General features: G+C 48.2%; 1 protein-coding gene across 1 annotated transcript in view; it reads left to right on the top strand.

Moving 5' to 3' along the window:
- Positions 1-2548: 2548 nt before the first annotated feature.
- Positions 2549-19607, top strand: part of LOC119453259 (meteorin-like protein) — a 67673-nt gene continuing 50614 nt past the window's right edge. The window contains exon 1 of the mRNA XM_037715284.2: positions 2549-3062. Within this exon, the coding sequence (XP_037571212.1) occupies positions 2911-3062 (152 nt within the window). The 5' untranslated portion in view covers positions 2549-2910. The remainder of the gene's footprint in view (positions 3063-19607) is intronic.

Genomic DNA, 19607 nt, shown 5'->3' with positions numbered 1-19607 from the left:
AGGGGGGGGGGGGGGGGGTTGACAGTTTGCCAATACCTTCTAAGCAGCACTAATTTCGATTTCTTCACGGCAAATTGTCAAAAAAATGCGCTTTTTGCGAGTGTGCAGACGATTGCGCGTCTGACATCTTAGTTGCAGTACTCAAATGCGTAAGGAAAGAAAAGGGGTTAAACAAAAGGGGGGGTTAAGTCGGCCTCAGGGGGGGGGGGGGTTACAACCCCCGAATCCCCCCCCCCGTCGGTGCGCCACTGAATAGAAGCTGTTAACAAAACAGAAACGCGTCCGCGCATACCGAGTCACACGGTACCACCGTGCGGATACTCTTTGAAATATTTTTCTCGCTGGCCACTATACGCGGCGTGACAGCCTGTGTGCATTGCGAATACTGCATTTACACACTGACATCTTTCCAGGCGGTTTGGGGACGAGTCAAGGCATCCCTTAATTGCAAGCGAGTTGACTGAACTCGCATCGACATTCGCTCGGCCCGACGCGCTAGCGCTTACGTGAAACCGACGATACCGACGATCGGTTTTCTTCACCCAATTCGACCCAACTTTATCGGGTTCATCAGTTATAAATGTCGCTACCCCGTTATAAACTCAGTCGGCCCGAAATCCAATCGTCTGATTCACGGAGACGCCGGGTTGCCCCGAACGAGGGAGCGTCCGGGCGGGTTCAGTCAGTTCGGCAGCAATGGTCGACTCGCGTGATTCATGCAAGCACAGTTCCTGAGATTCCCTGAAAATTCCTTAAATTTGGGTTCTTCGCATGCGCTGTTAGGAAGGCTATGTACGCATTCATTTATATGTCTTGTGCTTGAATCACGTCTGAAGTCGAGACACTTATCTGGCTCACATAGAGATCATGGTCACGTCATGGTCACGTACTACAAATATACTAATCTTATTTCTAAAAAAAGTTTCCCCTCACACTGATATCGGAAGACCCTCACAGCGTTCTTGCTTTGTCTTGCTTGTCTGCATTGCACAAATCTATACTGTCCACATATTCTAGCCCGCGTGTTTGACCCTGGCTGCGGTTTTCCTCTCAACAAGCGACCTTTGTCTGGTGGGTGGTACTCTGGCGAAAGTGCCGCTGGTGATGATAATTATTGTTGGCAAAACGCGTTGACCGTAGTCCCTGCAGCTGCACGCTCGTTCCGATTGTGAGCGTGCGATCTTATCCTGACCGTCTCAAGAAACAACTCTATACTGTTGCATTGTTTGAACACGTATACCATTCGAGGTCCTGCCCATGGTTAAACAGCGCGTGACAATCAGACGTCGCGTTTCATAGATTTATCCCCTTGCTGATTTATTCCATTCTCCTCGAAAGTGGACCGCTGGACTTGTTTGCGCAAGGCTTAGCGTTAAACAGCGCCAAAACGTCAAAGATATGTCGAAACAGCGGATCGTCAACGCGCTGTGTGCAACGTTTATAGATAACTTTTCATAGTATCTATAAACTTTGTGTGTGTGTGTGTGTGTGTGTGTGTGTGTGTGTGTGTGTGTGTGTGTGTGTGTGTGTGTGTGTGTGTGTGTGTGTGTCCGCCTTCTGTTAATTGTACCTGATTTGACACACTGCAATGCTATCGCAACGGTAGACAAGTTGTAAACCCTACAAAACAACTTCCCCGCACTGCGCAATTTAATTCACAGCAGCGGTGCCCTTTGTCCTCGTTGCAACAATTTTTGCAGGAGGATGACAGATGTCCCAATCGCGAACGCATTGGTTCCGTATGGTACGAATGTGTAGCAAAATGTGGTAGACAGAAGGTGGGATTCGAAGAAGACCTGCAAAATGTGTTGGAGGAAATTCGAGATGTGAAAGGAGTTTGAACAACATTCCAAGATTAGTGGAACCTGCAAGAGACTCGGGACGTTGAAAACAAGAAGTATTATAGTAGTATAGTACTACAAGCAAGAAGTACTATAGCATTCCGGGGGGGGGGGGGGGGGGGGGACCTACTTTGTTTCGATCATGTGCAGCACAAAATAAGTCTGGGCACCTGAGGGAATCTGGGAGATTTATTTACAAACTGCTTATCTTGCACAAGACACTAGAGATGCAAGCCGGCACACGGCCACGTTCGATATTTCGATTTACTGTTTCTGGAGGTTGCGCTTTAAACATGTCGAACTCATCAAAGCAGCCAGCGGCCTCAGTAAGTACTGAGAAACAAGCGTAGGCAAACTGCTCTTCCGAAATTGGCGCGCGTACTCCGAAATCGAAGACGCAGTTTGCCCCGTTTGAGCATCTTGAAGGCCACAATATGCATCACAAATTGTCTACTACTGCGGCAGCTAGATGGCGCCACAGTCAAACATCCCAAAGCGGTTTGTTTTTGCTGAGCGCGCGCGCGCGCGTTGTACATCTCTCGCTAATCCGCCGAAGCATTTCTTCCGTGCACTCTCTTTGTGCCCCTCTCTCCCCCCGAAGTCGCCCCCGCACCGACCAATAAGCGAGGAGGATAAACCCGCTTCTCAAACCGGGCCGTCAAGCTCCGCCCCCAACCGGGGAGCGAGCGAAAACCCGGACGTGTTCACGGTGGGCATCACGCCGCCCGATCGCCACCGAGCGACCACCGAAGGCTCCTCAGAAGAGCCTCCGCGCTGGTTTGCGGTGCTGGTCGTTCGTTGCGTGCTGGTTGGTGTCGTAGTCGTGTAGTGCTCCTTTCTTCTGGCGCGCGCCGGATTGAATCGCGCGGGTTGGTTTGTGCGTCGTCTGCTCCCGTGAAGTGCTTTGTTTGTGGTGACGTTGCCGTCTGTTCGGTGGGGCGACGGAAGACAGGCAGCAGGCGTCGGATACACATACGCGCGTCCGACGTTGCCTCCGAGAGTCGTGGACACGATGACCCGGCGGCGACCCGATTCGTCGATGACGGTTCTCTGCTGACACGGCGTCGACATGGAATGTAACAGCCCCGGAAGGCCGCCACTCTTGGGTTGGCCATCGGTGCCAAACTCCTCGGTGCGATGGGTGCTGTGCGCTGTCTTTCTTCTGCTCGCTTTGGGACAGTGTGTCGTCTGCAACGACGCCGGCTGTGACTGGGATGGCAGGTACGCGTGTCATCTCTTGTCAGTTGACCTTTCTTTTTTCTGTCTAACCACGCTCCAATGCACCATCAATCCTGGTGTGCAATGAATGTCGTAAGATATTGTAGTGCCCATGACAGCGATCGGAGTTACGGCGATATCAGTGATGTCAGTTTGCTCCTCGAATCGATCGACTCTTCGCTACAAAGCGCATCTCGCAACTTGCTGCTGGAAGAAAAGCTATAAAAACATAACGTGCTCTGTAACGTGCAGGGATCCCTTGTCGGTCTGTAAAAAACATGCAACGTGCATTTGGTATTTAGTGCATAGTATTTAAAATGTTTATCTAAAGGTAATTAAAACTTATGCTATTGTCTTTCGAAATGACGTTATTTTAGTTATTTATACTAGCTTGTTCATGGTGAATTAAGAGCGTATGCCGACTGCGTTGCATGGTTTGAGCTCTAGAACAAACTTCATATTTGATGCATCTCTGTATCTTAGCCACTAAATCGGCGCGATTTTTCTTTCATGATCATTCTTGTGCACATATATTTTGTTACATTGCAAGAACGTTTTCTCTTTCGTTATTTTTGCCCTAGGGTTTGCTTCTGGATGTTGTGGGCTTCGAGAGGGGCGGCCTTGGGTTCGAACCCAACCGCGGTTTGTAGCTTAGGGTAACGCCATACGGCTAAGCGTAACGTACACCGCTCTAGCTGTGGGTGCCGCCATGTTGTGGTGGTGGCGCAGAACCTTCGTCACTGCACGGCTGTTCTTCTTCTTTCTGGGGTTTTACGAGGCAAAACCAGTTCTGAATGTGATGCACACCGTAGTAGAGGGCTCCGGATTAATTTTGACCACCTGGGGTTCTTTAACATGCACTACAACGCAAGCACACGGGCGTTTTTGCATTACGCCTCAATCGAAATCAGTATGCAAGATGCCAACAGTGAAGGCGCCTCAGAGCACCTATGACATGGCTCCATTACAGATCGTGTGACGCCGTCCAACGACGTCTGCACCGTATCCTGCCAATCGATTCCGAAACAATGCTTGCTGCTGGCGCATGACCATTAATTGCGTTCGTAACGTATGCAGTTACGAAGAACATTCGCAAGTCAGCGCAAGGTTATGAAAGGCTTACGTAGCCTAGAGGCGGTAGAAAGGCTGAGACACGTGACATGCTGTTGTTAATTGCAGTAACGCGCGACTGAAACACTGAAATGTCGTAATGCGTTACTGAGTGTTTATAGCCAGGAATTTCTTGGCCCGAGGAGCCGGGTGGGGCAGGCTGGTGTTGTCGTATGTCGTAACAATTTCGGTGTAGGAATTATTCTTGCTACACAAGTTCCAGGGGAGGGGGCAAGTGCGCGGAGTGCCCCTGCTACCGTATAATAGGCGAGAGTTTTCGAAGTATCTGCGCCAGTTGACCGAAAGAGTGCGTCTCTCTATCCTGTTTGGCTCAAAATGCAATAACAAAATTGTAATGGAACGTCGTTCTCACTGTAGTGAAATGCCGCAACCTGACAAACCAGTTATAACGAAACACCACTGTCCTTGCTAGGCGCTAATAATACACACACCGAAAAGCGCAAACCTGTCGGAGCGACCACCGGTTCTGTCCACATTCAAGAGATCTAATGCCTTGGCATTAGATCTCTTGAATTATTACATTAGATCTCTAGCGACGTCATTGTGATTCTTTTCTTGGGGGACACACCTTCTGGATATCCTTCATTGTTACGATTGCTCAAGTTTCCGGTTTGGCTTCTTTGTCCGCTGAAATGTGCCGCGGCGTGAATTATTACTGTGATCAGCGTTAAATCGCGTCGGGTAAAGTGACACCAAGCAGGAATACTAACTTAGTCTAGACTGGCATTCCTTCATAACTCTATTCGCATTTGCTTGACGAGAAGATGGTCATTTTTTACAGGAGAAAGTGAAGGCCAAATTTGACTTAAGTTTTTTTTTTCTTTTCACTTTCGCGCCAAAAGCTGCGGTGCCGATGACAGCGACGTCACAAATTTCACCGTATTTTAGCTTATATTGTAGTAATCTACCGTACCGATCCAGATTAACATAATACTTTGTCCTTGACTCTATCGGTGTTTCTTCAATCGCGCTAATAGAAATAAGATACCCAAAGTTGTGAGACGCAAACCGTTTGGCGTATATAAAAGAACGCAATGAGCCCACAACGGGAGCTTGTGTTTTTGGGTACGCTAAGCCCACTTGGGTTCAAACCCGTTCTCAATTACTGCGGCATTGTCGCGCGCGTATACGACTGCTCCTCGAACTCGACGCGTTTCCTTCGAAAGCTGTCAAGAAGTCGGTGGTGAGGGTTTGGAAGTGGGAAGAACAAGAAACGCGAGGAAGATTGAACAGGCTGGCAGTCGGTGAAGACAAGAAGAGACACCTTGTTTGCAGTGATGCTCAGTGAAGCGTTGTACATTGGCGTATCCTTTTGTGCCAGGTGTGAATAAGCGGCTGTACACACTACACGGAGCTTTGTTTACGAACGCCCCCATCAGTCGTCACAGAGAGGTTTCTCTTCCTCGTGGCTATCTGAAAGCGAACTCGGTAGTTCCTCGGTCTCCATTAAGGCAACAAGAGAAAGCATGCAGCTGCGCGTGCGCAGAACACAATGCGGGATAAACTCGTGAGAAGCAGTGACAATTCTGGTAAATGTCACAGGCACTGTCAAGTTGAAAGGGGTTGCTGCGAAGTGCGTTAGCCCACTGTTTCTTCCTGGCAGCTTCATACTTTAAAAGGACACTGACGAGCAACGCTAAATCATTTTAGGCTTGTAACACATTCTTTCAAAACTTCCTTCATCTGGCGAGAAACAGAACTCCAAGCTTGCCTCTCCCGAATTCCGCTCCAAAACCACAGCGTCTGTAAGTCAGTGTGACGTCACAGATTTCAGTGTCTTTCTGTCGCATATGGGCAGTTTTGGAGCAGGAATACATTTCTGTACTTGCAATGGCGTAGCCAGGACGTTTTTCTTTTGCTCGCTTAAATCTTTGGGTCTTTCAGAATCCTACAGAATCCGATCAGACGCTGTCGTAATCTGTGACGTCAGAGAATATGTGACGTCTAGAGCTAGGGCAGGATCTCGACGGTAGTGTCACCACTCGTCTTCCGTTCTTAGGTCTTTTCTGGTATGACAAGACATCTATCCATTATAAGAGCGACCGCTTGGCTATCTTAACTCAACATTCCTCGTTATGCTGTCCTAATTAACGCATTAATTAGCGTTTTAATGCGTGGGCAAAATGGTGGCAAACGCCACGGAGTGATGTGAACGCCTTGATTAACGTAGTTGTACAACAAACACCCACTGGTAGCCGTCTGGTTGTCTGGTGAATTATCGATACTGGGTCCAACGAACCACTGAGAGGTGACGTAGCGCTCGATTATAATTTGAACATTAAAATAAGAAACTTGTGTCCTTGGCACGTGCACACCAGTTGGAATGTTTTCTGCAACGCCGAATAGATTCTTCGGGCAGGCAGACCGATAGGCCGTGTCCACGTTTTATTGCTCAATGTCATCAACAGTATGTTCATCTGGACAGGGACGTTCGGATCAAGCTCAAAAGTGGAGAATTTGTAATTCACTGAACGGGGGGTACGGGGGGTACAGTGTAGTGCACTGTTAAAGGGAACACGCAGTTAGTATTCTGCCATCGATTATGGCAGAGACACGGCACATAGGGACCAACAGGCTAAGTTTTATGTTGTATGTAAATGCATGTCCTTCTTTTCGGTAAGGGCGAGGAAGTGTTTCAGTTAAGGGCCAGGTGTTCTCCATAACAATGACCAATGCTGTACGGTGCGGCATGGCAGTCCCCGTGCTGTTATTGCATTCAACGAACGACACGGTACCTATGGTGAGCTTGTGTCGATCATTAACTCCTCATGCTTACAATTCCTCTTACAGAGCCAATTTGAGCTTCACTATTGTGGCACTGCAGTGTCTGCTTTTATGGAGCTAGGGCCATGTTAGGCACGAATCACCGTGCATCGCAGCGCTCCCTTCAGTTGCAAAGTTGCACTATACAGTTACATGAATGGCCTCGGGCGGCGACTGCGTGATTCGATCACGGAGGCCATACTACATGCAGCCTTATACGAAAGAGCTGTATCGCTGTAAGCACCCTGCCCTTCCACGAGATACATGTTAAGGACACACTAGTGGCCGGAACGCTACTAAGACTTCATTAGAATTTCACAGCGTAGGGCTTCTCAAGAGCAGACCAGTGCAAAATGTAAGCCGATGTAGCCGAGATATGTACTACGTGTATGTACACGTACAGGGGGGAGCGATATACATGTCCCGTCCACTGCGCATACCGGCGGCAAGAAAGACTGGTTAATTATACCGCCGAGCGCGCACGCTTTCTTACTTCGATTTTAGATCTTTTCTTTCATTCGAATACGCCTAGCGACGTCCTTAAGCGACGTCCTAAATAACGAGCCGCGCCGACCGTGCATGTTTCAGATATGAATCGCAACAGCCCGGATTCCTAATTGAAAACTCGCTTCTGCAATCTCGCGAACTTGCATATTCGACGGGCGTGATGCAGAAGTGCCGTACTGTTCCAGACGACGACGACTTTTATGGCTGCATGCTATGGTGTGTCGCAATACACCGTTTTTTTTTTTTTTTTTTTTTTTTTTTTTTTTTTTGCTTTTTGCTTTTTTTCCGTTCGCGTTGCATTTTGTTGAAGCTCGGCGTACGTTGTAACATTGGAGCATGTAGTTACGCCTAAACCGCGTATTCAAATGTACCAACTGCTTATCTCTTCAAATTCAGTCGGTTCAGGCTACGAAAAACTGGTTGCGCACGACACCACGCGCCTTTACGGTCGTTGCTGCTGGGGGACGTCGTAACATTTGTGCAAGGCCGGTTTTTACTTTATACGATGTGTCCAGCTTTCTGGATGATTTCTAATACGTTGATTTCGCTTTATGTTTTGTTAAACTTCCATTCTTTACCTGTGCGCATTTATCGAGCTGCATTATCGGAAAGGAGAGAGATCGTCGATAGCAGACGACATTCGCCATATAAACTGTCGCAGGCATGAAATTAATTGGCTTTAGCGCCTTGCAATGGAAGATAATCCTCGGGAACTTTGACGGGCTCTTGTGTTGCCTTATGTCGCAAACTTGTCTGAGGTTCCAGAGACTTGAAAGAAAGACAATAAATGAAATTTAATAAAAAAAATAACTCTTGCGTTTGCCTTTTTACCGTTCATCCGTCTTCTAGAAATCCGCTGTATAGAAAATAATACAGTGAACTAAAATTAAAGCGAATGAATTAGTCTGTTGAACTTACAGGTCACACGTAGTTTAAATGGGCCCATTGCATATCACTACAGGTGGCACGTACATATCACGGCACAGTTTCGGAGTTTCCAGACGACTCGATCCTAAAACGGCCAGACGGCGATTGCAGACGACAACTCGTTAGATAGTGCCGCAGACGATGTCAAAATTGCTACGACGCTTTTAATGGAAACTGTTCTTCAGGCGCACTCCGGCTTAATTACTTTGTTTTATTACTTCTTGCCTTCGACGAACAGAACCGTGGTGAAATAAAAACATAAAGAAGAAAGAACGCGCAAGCACGGGCTGGGCGGACCTTGACAGGACGATGCTGCTGCCTGTTTTAGCCAGGAGAAACGGGCAAAAAAAAAAAAAAAAGAAAGAAAGAAAGAGATATGAGAGGCTCAGGACTTGGTAGATAAGAAGCTCGACGTTCACGGCCACCCACCTGTCCATGGCCATGCAGTCCTTAGATGAAGTGGCGATGGGCATATCTGATGTGTGCAAAGAAATTACACATGTACATATATATGAAGCATCTTTATGTTGATTTAAATTGCCCGGTAGTTTAACACAGAGAAAAAGAAAAGCTATAGTATATATACCCTGAGGCCTGAGGAAGTTGCGTACAAGTTTCAGCGTGTGACGTCACGGAGATGTGGCTACGCTGCTGTCGCGTTCAGCATGAGGCAAAAAGGAATGAAGAGCAGAAAAGTAATGACACGAATTTTCTCCGAAGGCAATACACGTCGCCGAGTTTTCACGTGTTATACCTGGCAAATATTGTTGTTCAACGCGGCAAAAAAGAACAGAAGGAATACTCCTTGTAGGCGGCTTGATAGACAACTAAGCAGTCATTTTAAGTGGTCGGCAAAATTATAGTGAACTAGCAGCAAAATTAACAAAAGAGAGAGCTTCTCATCGACGTCAAAAAACGATGCAGGCTACTTAGGCTGTCCAAACAAGACGGTGGCTGAGCAGATGGCGGCTGAGCCGAAGGCATCTATAGCTTGGAATCTCGACGGGAAGGTCGTCTATGAGAACTACGTTGTGTTTTTCACAAGTTCGCACACGCAAAGCGTTAAATATACAGCGATAATATGTGCTTTTCTTAAAACCCGTCTTGTGCACGCGAGGTGGCATCACGTCGCACAGACATCTGTCTTCCATACGAGTAACGTAAACAGGGAATTGTTATGGAATATTGTCAAGCATGAAGGCATGGATGACGATTTCATGGAGCTGCTGTGGGATGTGTGTGTATATATATATATATATATATATATATATATAGAGAGAGAGAGAGAGAGAGAGAGAGAGAGAGAGACAACCGAGTACAAATTGTATGGGAAGGCCGAAAATGTAAGGAAGTGGTGGAAATTCACCAAGGACTGAATTAAGGATGTCCTCTGTCTCTGTTGTTGTCCACGCTTTATGTTAAGGGCATAGAAAGAAAGGTGACTGGCAAACAGTGAATTAGGGTTTAATTTATCCTACATGCGTAATGGATAAATGGTGCAGCATAAGGTCCTGGACTGATGTATGCATGCGGACGACATAGTTCTACTGGCGGACAATGCAAGGGATTTGCAGACACTTCCGAATATCCGTGGGAACACAGCGACAAGTTTAGGCCTTAAGTTTAGCACAGATAAATTGGGAATTATGATTTCTAATGAAGAGACGAGTAATTAGGTGGTGCCAATTCAACGGCAAGTCATACCCATAGTAAGCAATATAAATACTTCGGTGTATACATAAACGAAGGATAGAAAATCGCCCACCAACATAATCAGAAAATAAAGGGGAAGCGGAATGTAGTGCTCAGTAATGAAACATAGAGCATTTTGGGGTCACAATAAATGTGAGGTAGTGCGTGGAATCTGGAAAGGAGTAATGGTGCCAGTGCTAACGTTTGCATTCTCTGCTTCAAATCGGATATCTTGTCGAGGCTGGAAGTTAACCAAAGATCGGCAGGCCGGTTGCCTTTGGGAGCCCACGGTAATATCGCAAATGACGCAGTACAGGGTGACATGGGTTGGGCCTCTTTTGAAGTCAAGAGAAGCGCAGAGCAGAGTTAGTTTTGAAGAAAGACTCAGGAACATGGGTCAAAATAAATGGGCGGCTAAAGTGTACAAGTATCTGTACCCGAAAAATGGGGACATAGAACGGCGAAATAGATCAAGAAAGTCAATTACAGGATAATTACCGTGTACAATTACAGGGTAATTGAAAGTGTAAATAGACAACCAGTGGTCAACAAAATGAGAGTGAGAGAAACAGAGACAGCGAAATGGATGCAAAGAATGGAAACAGAAAGGACCGTGGAGATTTACAATAATGAGAAGAAAGAAATAAGAGAACATCTGTACGATAACACAAAGAGTTTGCTATCAACCTTGTTATTTGAGGTTCGAGCTGGTTGCCTAGGGACAAAAACATACCGGAGCAAATATTCGCAATGATATGTGGCTTGTGTGTGCTGCAGCAAAAATCCGGCAACCACGCAGCACATCCTAATAGAAGGCGAAGGGATTCATGCAGTGAGGACCGTAGGTAACGTACACCTTCCAGAAGCGCTTGGGTTTAAAGTGGACGGAAGCATCAGCCGGTCAGCAGTCGAGATAAGCAAGAGACGTTTAGAGTATTGGTGGAAAAAAAAAAGCAGGGAAGAGTTTGATACGACCGGATTCGTTACAGGCAGAGGTAGCAATGCAACGTAGATAGAGAAGTTTTCAGGATAATATATATATATATATATATATATATATATATATATATATATATATATATATTATGGGCATGTATGGAAAAACGCTCGAATGAAAAACTTGTGCAGTATACCTGATTAAATCAAGCAGGCCGGGTGACTATTTGTCACCTCCCTGTTTCAAAGGGTATGCCAATAAATCATCATCATCTTCATCCTTCTAGACGGTTTCACGTGCGTTCCATTACTTGTGCTCGAAGCTGTCAACGAAGACTGTCACAGATGCTGGCCAGAATTGGAACTCCTTCTTAGTCGTCTGCTTCTTGCACCTGCTCTGTCCGTCTGTTTACGAACACGCAGTTTTTTTATACGCTATCGTCCATAGGCGTTTACACGTACTATCGACCAAAAAAGTTCACGGACCGAGGGATCCGACAAAAAGCTGAATATCTCCGCGGCCTCAAAACGCCCAGCCTGGTATTCCCATTTCCAGCTCTACTGGTATATGCGAACAACATTGTGATGTACGGTTTTACTTGCTATACTTTTAAAGGCTGCTCGGATATTTAGCGTTTTCTGAGATCCCGTGGTCCGTGGACTTTTCTGGTCGATAGTACGTACTGATACGTAAAATAAACTCGTACAAACTCCAGCTTGTCCCCGCTTAGAACAACAGACTATACCGAAGCCATCGAACGTCGCACTTCCACCTAACGGTACACGTAACAGGCGTTCTCATCAGTTATTTCCTATTCGCGTTTCAATTTATGCCTTTTCAATTTATGCCGCATTCCGATTGGGGCGAAATCCAGGAATGCTCGTGTGTCCCCCTGGTGGGTGCACCAAGAACCTCAGGTGGTCAAAATCAATCCGGGCACCTCCACTACGATGTCTCTCATAGCTCCAGTGTTGCTTTCGGACGCTAAACCCAATCAATCAATCAATCAATCAATCCTATCTATCTATCTATCTATCTATCTATCTATCTATCTATCTATCTATCTATCTATCTATCTATCTATCTATCTATCTATCTATCTATGTTCTGATTCGCCTTTTCCTCGCTGCTGAACGCCGAAGCCCCGTTCGCCGTCCAATCGGTCAGTGACTGGTCAGGCGAGAGACTTCGGGTTTTCAGAAATGGCTATGCAGTCGCGGTCGATGCCGTGTACACACAGTTGCGGCTCAGCCGGCTGCAGGTGTGCGCTCGCTGGCAAAGCACGACGGAATGCAAGCGTGACGCAATGCGTGCCAGGGCGATTGTGGGGTCGCCAACGGCCGCGTAAAAAAAGAAAGAGGTGTCCAAGGTTGTCGAGACCTGTACCCGCCTCTCTCCCCGCGGCCTCCCGAATCCTGCGGCTTCTTTTCTTTACGAACGTGCGGTGATTCGCCGAGTTAAGGGCGTCCTCCGTGCTGTTTTTTTTTTTTTTTTTTTTTTCCTGTTTATTTACACTCGCCGCGGTGTCTCGGTGTTGAACGCGAGGTAGCCGGTTCGATTGTTTCGGCCATGGCGGCCCCATTCCGATGGGGCGGCAGGCGAAAAATGCGATAGAACCGTTAAAGAATACGTTAAAGAACCCCAGCTGGTTAAAATTAATGCGGAGCCCTCCCTTATACGGCGTCCCTCGTTATGAGATCGATGTTTTGGCATGTAAAACCCCACAATTCAGTATCTTACTTGTCTGCCGCTGTTGTGTGTGATGCGCTCTGAGCCATGCATGGAAGTTCTATCCATCTGTCGCATTCGCGAAAAGAGAAAAGAAAAAAAGAAAAAAAAGGAAAGGCAGGGAAGTTGACCAGACGCCCGTCATGTTTGCTACCCTGCACTGGGGAAGGAGGTATAAGGATGAAGAGAGAGAGAGAGAGAGAGAGGGGAGATAGAGGGATCACAGTTTCGCGCACATTTGAAGGCACGCACCAAGTCTACACACGGTCGCCAAGACCTGTCGACTTCAGGTATACTATAACAACGCTTTCGTCGCTTTCTGTGCCATCGACGCGTACGGCCATGGTCCAATGCGTGTCGTCTGCTACTTGGAGTCCGTACGTAATCGCGAAAAAAGTTCTTACTTAAACACAGATAGGGCAAACAACAACGAATTCAGTCCATACGGAGCGATTTTCTCCCAAACGCTGCTTTTGCAATGGTAGTTGATGTGGCAACAAGTCGACGGAACAGTTTTTCCTGACGAACCGTATAGACCGTCGCAGCGCATTCTATTTGCTTATTTCTCGGTATCTTTAATTTCTTGTGCGTGTGTGTGCGTGTACACACGCTTGTTCTTGCCAGACTCCCTTGTCGCAAGTTGTCCGAGCGGCCCACCCAAGTCGTCTGCTACGCCCAAACAGCCCGCCGTTGGCGCGGCTGTCGCTGTTTCGCGACCTTGTTTCGTCTGCTAGAGGCGCGGAGGCGAGACGGAAAGTTGACGCGTGCTGGCCAAGAAAACGCCTGCATGTGGTTACTAAAGTTGCCGGCATTTCCTGTCGCGCGACCGCCTGGCTCTCCCCCTCTCTTTTTGCACGTCGCTCGCGCCATACTGTGCAAACCAATCGCGTCTTCCTCCGCAGCGTCGTCTGCTGGTCGTGCGATCTGGTTGCATGACACATGCGCGCGCGCGCGCCTGTAATGCAACACAGTGCAGATGACACGAGCGAGAGAGAGACATAGAAGAGGATGAAACAATTGGTAACAGGACGCGCTTAGTGGCGGCCCTCGCGGCTCGTCAAACTACAAACACGCGCGCGCGCACAGCAACTTCCTCGCTCGTGACATCCCGTTTGCCTAATAACATGGCGACCGACGGTCTCCGATGCAGAAGGACGAGCACACGACACGCTACAGTTTGTGAAGCAAGGTTGCAGACGAACGTATACTACGGGCTACTCCAGGTAGCAGACGACACGCTGTCGTCTGCTACCGCATATATATATATATATATATATATATATATATATATATATATATATATATATATATATATATATAGAACCGCATTTGTGCGGTTCTGCAACGATACATATAGAGTGCAGATACATAAGTGCGCCATGGAAGGGGGATTACCCCGCAGAAATTGCAGAGCGTAAATGAACTACGATAAAAAAAAAGGGGGGGGGGACAGAAGTGCGTTAGGGCAGAGAAGAACAATGATGGTTGCAGCGCAGTTGCGCACTTCGAGAGAAAGGACGTTCATTATGTAAATGCCCCCTGTGTGTGCTCTGTTCTGGACGCTGGCTTCGCCGAACTGCAATGACTGTGCGGTCCCGTAGAGACGAGAAGGGTCATTCGTCGGGCAATCGGCTGCTGCGCGCTCATCCGTGGAGCGTGTCCGTCCCTGTTATCATTTCGGAGCGCATTTATAATCTCTCTACTCGATCCCGCGCACGCTATTCATGAACGTCAAAGCCCCCTTCCCAGGTCTCTTCCTTCTTTTACCAGACGACGCGACTTGTGTACGTCTGCTACGAAAAAGCGAGCGACCTGAGTACGTGAGGCCGTTCACTTATCTCTCTATATGCTGTAAACAACGTACTGAAGAGCCAACCGTATAGCGACCGGCATGCTGAAAGTTGTCACGGTGAAATAATTTCTCCGTTTACCCCCCGCTCCGCCGTGGCCGAGCGAAGACGAAGGAGGGAGTTCTTTAAAAGTGGAAAGTCGCGTATACAAAGCGAAAACAGGTGTGCGTTGCGTCTTTACGGGGGGTATACGCTGTCATGCGTTGAGCGATTTGTTCTCTCTCGTCTTGCGTGCGTGACTCCGGTAATTGCAATGCCGGGCACTAGACGTCGCTCGGCAGAACGGTCGGGTCTCTGCGTACCCAGGTGCAAGCTCATCTAAAATTCGTACAGTTCCGAATAATAACAGTACTATCGAGAGTACAAGCCTGTCCGCTACGTGGAAGAAAAGAGAAATCTTCGCTATTTATTTTTTTTCCCCCAACCCTGAGGGCGTTGAGAGCCAACCTCCCATAGGCGTTCCGCTCGGTTGGTTCTCGACTTACGGAGCAAACAGATGTTCGCAGATGTATATTCCGATTTCTCGTCCTCGTCATGACCCGAATAAGAGTGACCGACAGCTACCGTGACTTTTAAATGCAAATGCGGCTGCATGTTCGCATGACGATAATCGCAAACAAGAGACGACAAACGAACAGCACGGTGTGCGCCCTCCTTATCTCCTTTGTTGATATTTTCTAAATTCGAGGCGATAATCAATTAATGAAGTTCACTCACGACCAGTGGTTTGTATTCGAACGTGGAGTTGGAGCCTTGTGCGAAGTTTTGGAAGCCAATGCGCGAGTGAGAACTGCCTTAGGGTGAGGGGAATCCCCTTCCGAGCACATGCACCATACATGTGTACCCATCAGCGCATTGGGTTCACAGGTGGACTTCCCTTCAGGGGAATGAACAAAATTAAATTATGGGGTTTTAATTAAGTGCCAAAACTACGATCTAATTATGAGGCACGCCGTAGTGGGGGAGGGACTCCGGAAATTTGGGCCACCTATGGTTCTTTAACGTGCACCTAAATCTAAGTACACTGGTGTTTTCGCATTTCGCCCCCATCGAAATGCGGCCGCCGTGGCCGAGATTCGATCCCGCGACCTCGTGCTTAGCAGCCCTGCGCCATAGCCACTAAGCAACCACGGCGGATCCTTCAGAGGAATGAATGAATGAATAAAACTTTATTTGAAACGGCTCTTCGACGTTTGAACTGCTTGCCATTGCTGGTAACACGAAGGGCCGTCGTTCACTGATGTGTTAACGGTGCAAAACGCTATCCTGCAAGCTGCAGTGTGCTCTAACTGCGTGTCGAGCACGCCGCCATATTGTTACCGCCGAGCGGTTACAAATCGCCGCCGTTTGACAAGAAGTGCGGTCACGAAGAAACTTGAGATATGCTGCTGCCTGTTTGGTAAAAAGCAGGTGAAACTACGAGGAAGTGTGAATGCACATCGATGGTAGGAGAAAAAAAAAGAAAAAAAATGTGGTTGATCCCTCTTATATAGGAATCGGTATAGAACACGAAAGTGAAACGTGTCTTCACAGAAGTAGTGTAATGTTTATTGCACATTGATATATAATGTCTATTGGTGTTTTGTGGCTAAAGCGCCCTTAGGCGTTGATGCACCCACGCTGACGCCTGGTGGCACGTCTCCTCCATCACGACTACCAACGTCGATGACCATGAGCAACCGTCGTGCATATGGAAGCTGCACTACGCTGCACACGCTAGCACAACGCGAAAGACGAAGCACGTAACTGACACACTAATACAACGCGCAAGACAAAGCACGTAACTGAATCGTCACCGAGTCAAATCAGCGCGTACAGCGCGTCGTAATTGCAGCCTCCGCGATCAACTTCAGAAACATTTTCAGAGCTAATTGCGGAGGCCACGCTCCGCTGTGCTGAGTACGGTGAACGCCACTACCAACGCCACCTAGGTGGCGTTGGTAGTGCTTCTTGATGCCAGCGTCCCTTCGAATGCTGGCATCGAGGCGTCGTAGTGGTGAGACCACCGAAGCGTTCACTGTCGGTGCGCGTTAGTGTCATAATGCAGTACTTCTCTTTTCTGCTCGTAGGCGGCGGCACCGCCCCGAACAAGAGCGCGGGTACACGGAGGAGTGTTAGATATATAAGGCGCGTCTGTGTAGCTCTCTGCAAATGCGTTTGTGGCGCAATGGGTTAAACGCTCGGTGATCTATCGTCGCGGACCGAGAGGTCGTGGGTTCGATTCCCAAATTTTGCATGTTTGTGGAACTTTTTCTTCTGGTTTCTTTCTTTGTATTATGTTCTATGACGTATTTCCGTGACGGAAATACGTCAGTGAAGTCTTGGTGGACCCCGGCATAAAACACTTTCGTGTTAAAAAGAAGCAGGACACGTTATAGTACTGTACGCAAATTGACGGCGAACTGGCGAGTGTTTCGAATCCCGGAACAGACAACAGTAATTGCGGAAGCAGACGACTAACGTGAGGCGAGCAGACGTCTCCCGTTGGCATTGGCCAGCGTCCCGACGCAGCCTCTTGATGCCGTGTTTGAGCAGTCCTCCACCGCCGCGCGCAGCTGCGCCTAATCAGTCTCGATAGCGCTCTTCTCAAAAGCAGATAGCGCACCGCAGATATCGTGCTTCCGGTCGTAACCTTGTTGGAGAAAGTGTGTACGCTGGAAATGGTGGCGACATGTATAGTACGGGTATGCCGTCCTTTCTCCGGGTGTGCGACAGAATGAGTCCTACGAATAAAATTAAATGTGCACTGCTGTTGCTGTAGAAATGGCCACAGGCCACACGTCCTGTTTATATGCAGTTCGCAAAAGCTAATTTATAATCTCTCCTTGGAACGAAAACTCAGAATTATGCTCTTCTTCACACATTACTTCTGCACCGATTACTTCTGCACCGATTATTCTTTGTCGAGCGAAATCGATCCTAACTTTTAAGGTATACCGTCTGCTCGCCAAAAAGGGTCGATGACAGGTAATCGCTCCTCGGGCAAAGCTCACTTTATTTTTTCCTCTATATAGGATCACGTGCTCTATGTTCTCTCATATGTTTGCCAGAAGCCGCCGTCAGAATCGCGTTTCACAAACCAACCCCCTACGGCGCCCGGGGTCTCTGCGCTGACACTAATAGACGGCAGGTGGACGTCCTGACGTCACTCAGCGCGCACTTTCTCTTTCGAGGCACGTATTTCAATCGAACCTCTCTCTACGAAGGCAGGATGATGGGGAGGAGAAGAAGGCTTGAAGCGGCTAGGCAGGCAGCGAACCGTGATATGGCGGCTTCGCGACACGCGACTGACGTGGTGCCTGCGACGCTTGTTTTGTTTCTTTTTTCTTTGTCGACACAAGAGACGCCACTGCCCGACAAAGAAGCAGACGACTACTTACGTATACACAGCCGGTGCCCTCACCCCCCACCGAAGAACACGACCGCCATTAAAAGAGCTGACACGGCCGACTAAAAGAAAGTATCAACAGCAGCGACCAACAACACGCATTTTCGGTCGCAAGGAACCGGTCCTCGGCGAAACGGAGGCCATCAGTGCCGCCTTGTTTTTCTTTCGTCTTCGTTAAAGCTAGCAGACGACACCGACGCCGGGGCGACATGCAGACGGGCAGCAGAAGTAGCAGACGACGGCGGTTCTTTTCGTAACGGGCCAATCAGGCGCCGCGCGTGGCAGGCGCGCGCGGGTAGGCGTCGCCGCCATCTTTGATGCCTCGACGACGGCAATTAGGCATAGCAGGCAGGCATGCCGGATGAAGGAAAGGGGCAGAGAGAGAAGGCATAGGCGCAAGAAAAAACCCGTTCCGGGTGTTTCCTCCGGACAAGTAGTCTCCATCCGACTCGGGGCTTTTGTCTATTTAGTGAAGCGAACGCGTGCGGGAAATTTGTCGGGTGTCGCGCGGACGTTCAATTAGCGTTCTCTCGGGAGCGTCGCGCGAGCAAGCGCGCGCGCTCGGTTTTTTTTTTTTTTTTTTTTTTTTTTTTTTTTTTTTTTTTTTTTTTCAATTGCTTCCGGTAGCGTTCAGCGCCAGTGTGTGTCTTGTGGCCTGATCAGGCGGGCCCGTCTTGGAACGTTGCGGCTTGGTTATATGCGCGGCCTTGGCTTTATATTGGCTCACTTTATATTGGCCGCGTGCTCGTGTATTAGAGTTGCGAGAGATGGCGAGTCTTGAGGCAAGGTCGTGTTTCTTTCTCGAGGTCCGCCGCGCTGTAACGGGTTGTTAGCCGTTTCTTGCTCCAGCTCCATGTCCCCCCCTCCTACCCCTCTCGCTTCTAATTACGGAAGCGTGCGGGTTGCGGCATGACATCGCCTTTCTTATCGCGTGTTGGAGAGCGTAGCGCGCCTTCAGAAAGGCGCCTTCTTAGACGGCCTTCTTGGAAAGCGAGAACTCTGCCTCAAACGTGCATGTCCGGGCCTCTTATCGGCTGATCGGAAGCGCAAGTTAGGGAGAGCGCTTAACTTCCATCCCACGCACCTATACGTGTGCTAACAGCGGCGTGTGTTATTTCGAGAGGAACGACATAAACGAGGGAGAGAGAAAAAAAAAAGATGTCTATGAGAAGGAAACGTGGTATTTTTCGCGCTCTCACGCAACGGGAAGAGCTTTTGTTTTCGAATGTGATAGTTTCACAAGGCATTATTAATCCGTGGTCAGCGCGAAAGAGCTACACTTTGTTGCTAGCGCGAAGGTAAGTAGTGACTTGTGAAACGCGAGGAGGGATGTCCAATGAAAACTGACGTACGTTTCCTGGACTCGGTATCACTAACAGGCACGATATTGATCGTGACAGCAGTCTCAAAAGTTTTGTGCAACCTAACGGCGCGAAAACAATAGAGTCGAACCGGGATATATCGAATCCGAAGGGGGGATCGCAAGAAAGTTCGATATATTGGTAATTCTATATATGGAATAAAAATTTTATACATAAATTTTCAAGGGGATTTTACTGCTGATCGTTGTACACAATAATTCGTTATATCCGGGTTCGTTATATCCGGGTTCGACTGTATAGAGG

Source organism: Dermacentor silvarum, chromosome 5 (genome assembly GCF_013339745.2).
Source record: "Dermacentor silvarum isolate Dsil-2018 chromosome 5, BIME_Dsil_1.4, whole genome shotgun sequence".
Taxonomy (NCBI): Eukaryota; Metazoa; Arthropoda; class Arachnida; order Ixodida; family Ixodidae; genus Dermacentor; species Dermacentor silvarum.
The sequence above is the reverse complement of the archived record's forward strand: the minus strand, read 5'-3'. Positions and strand labels throughout refer to the sequence as shown.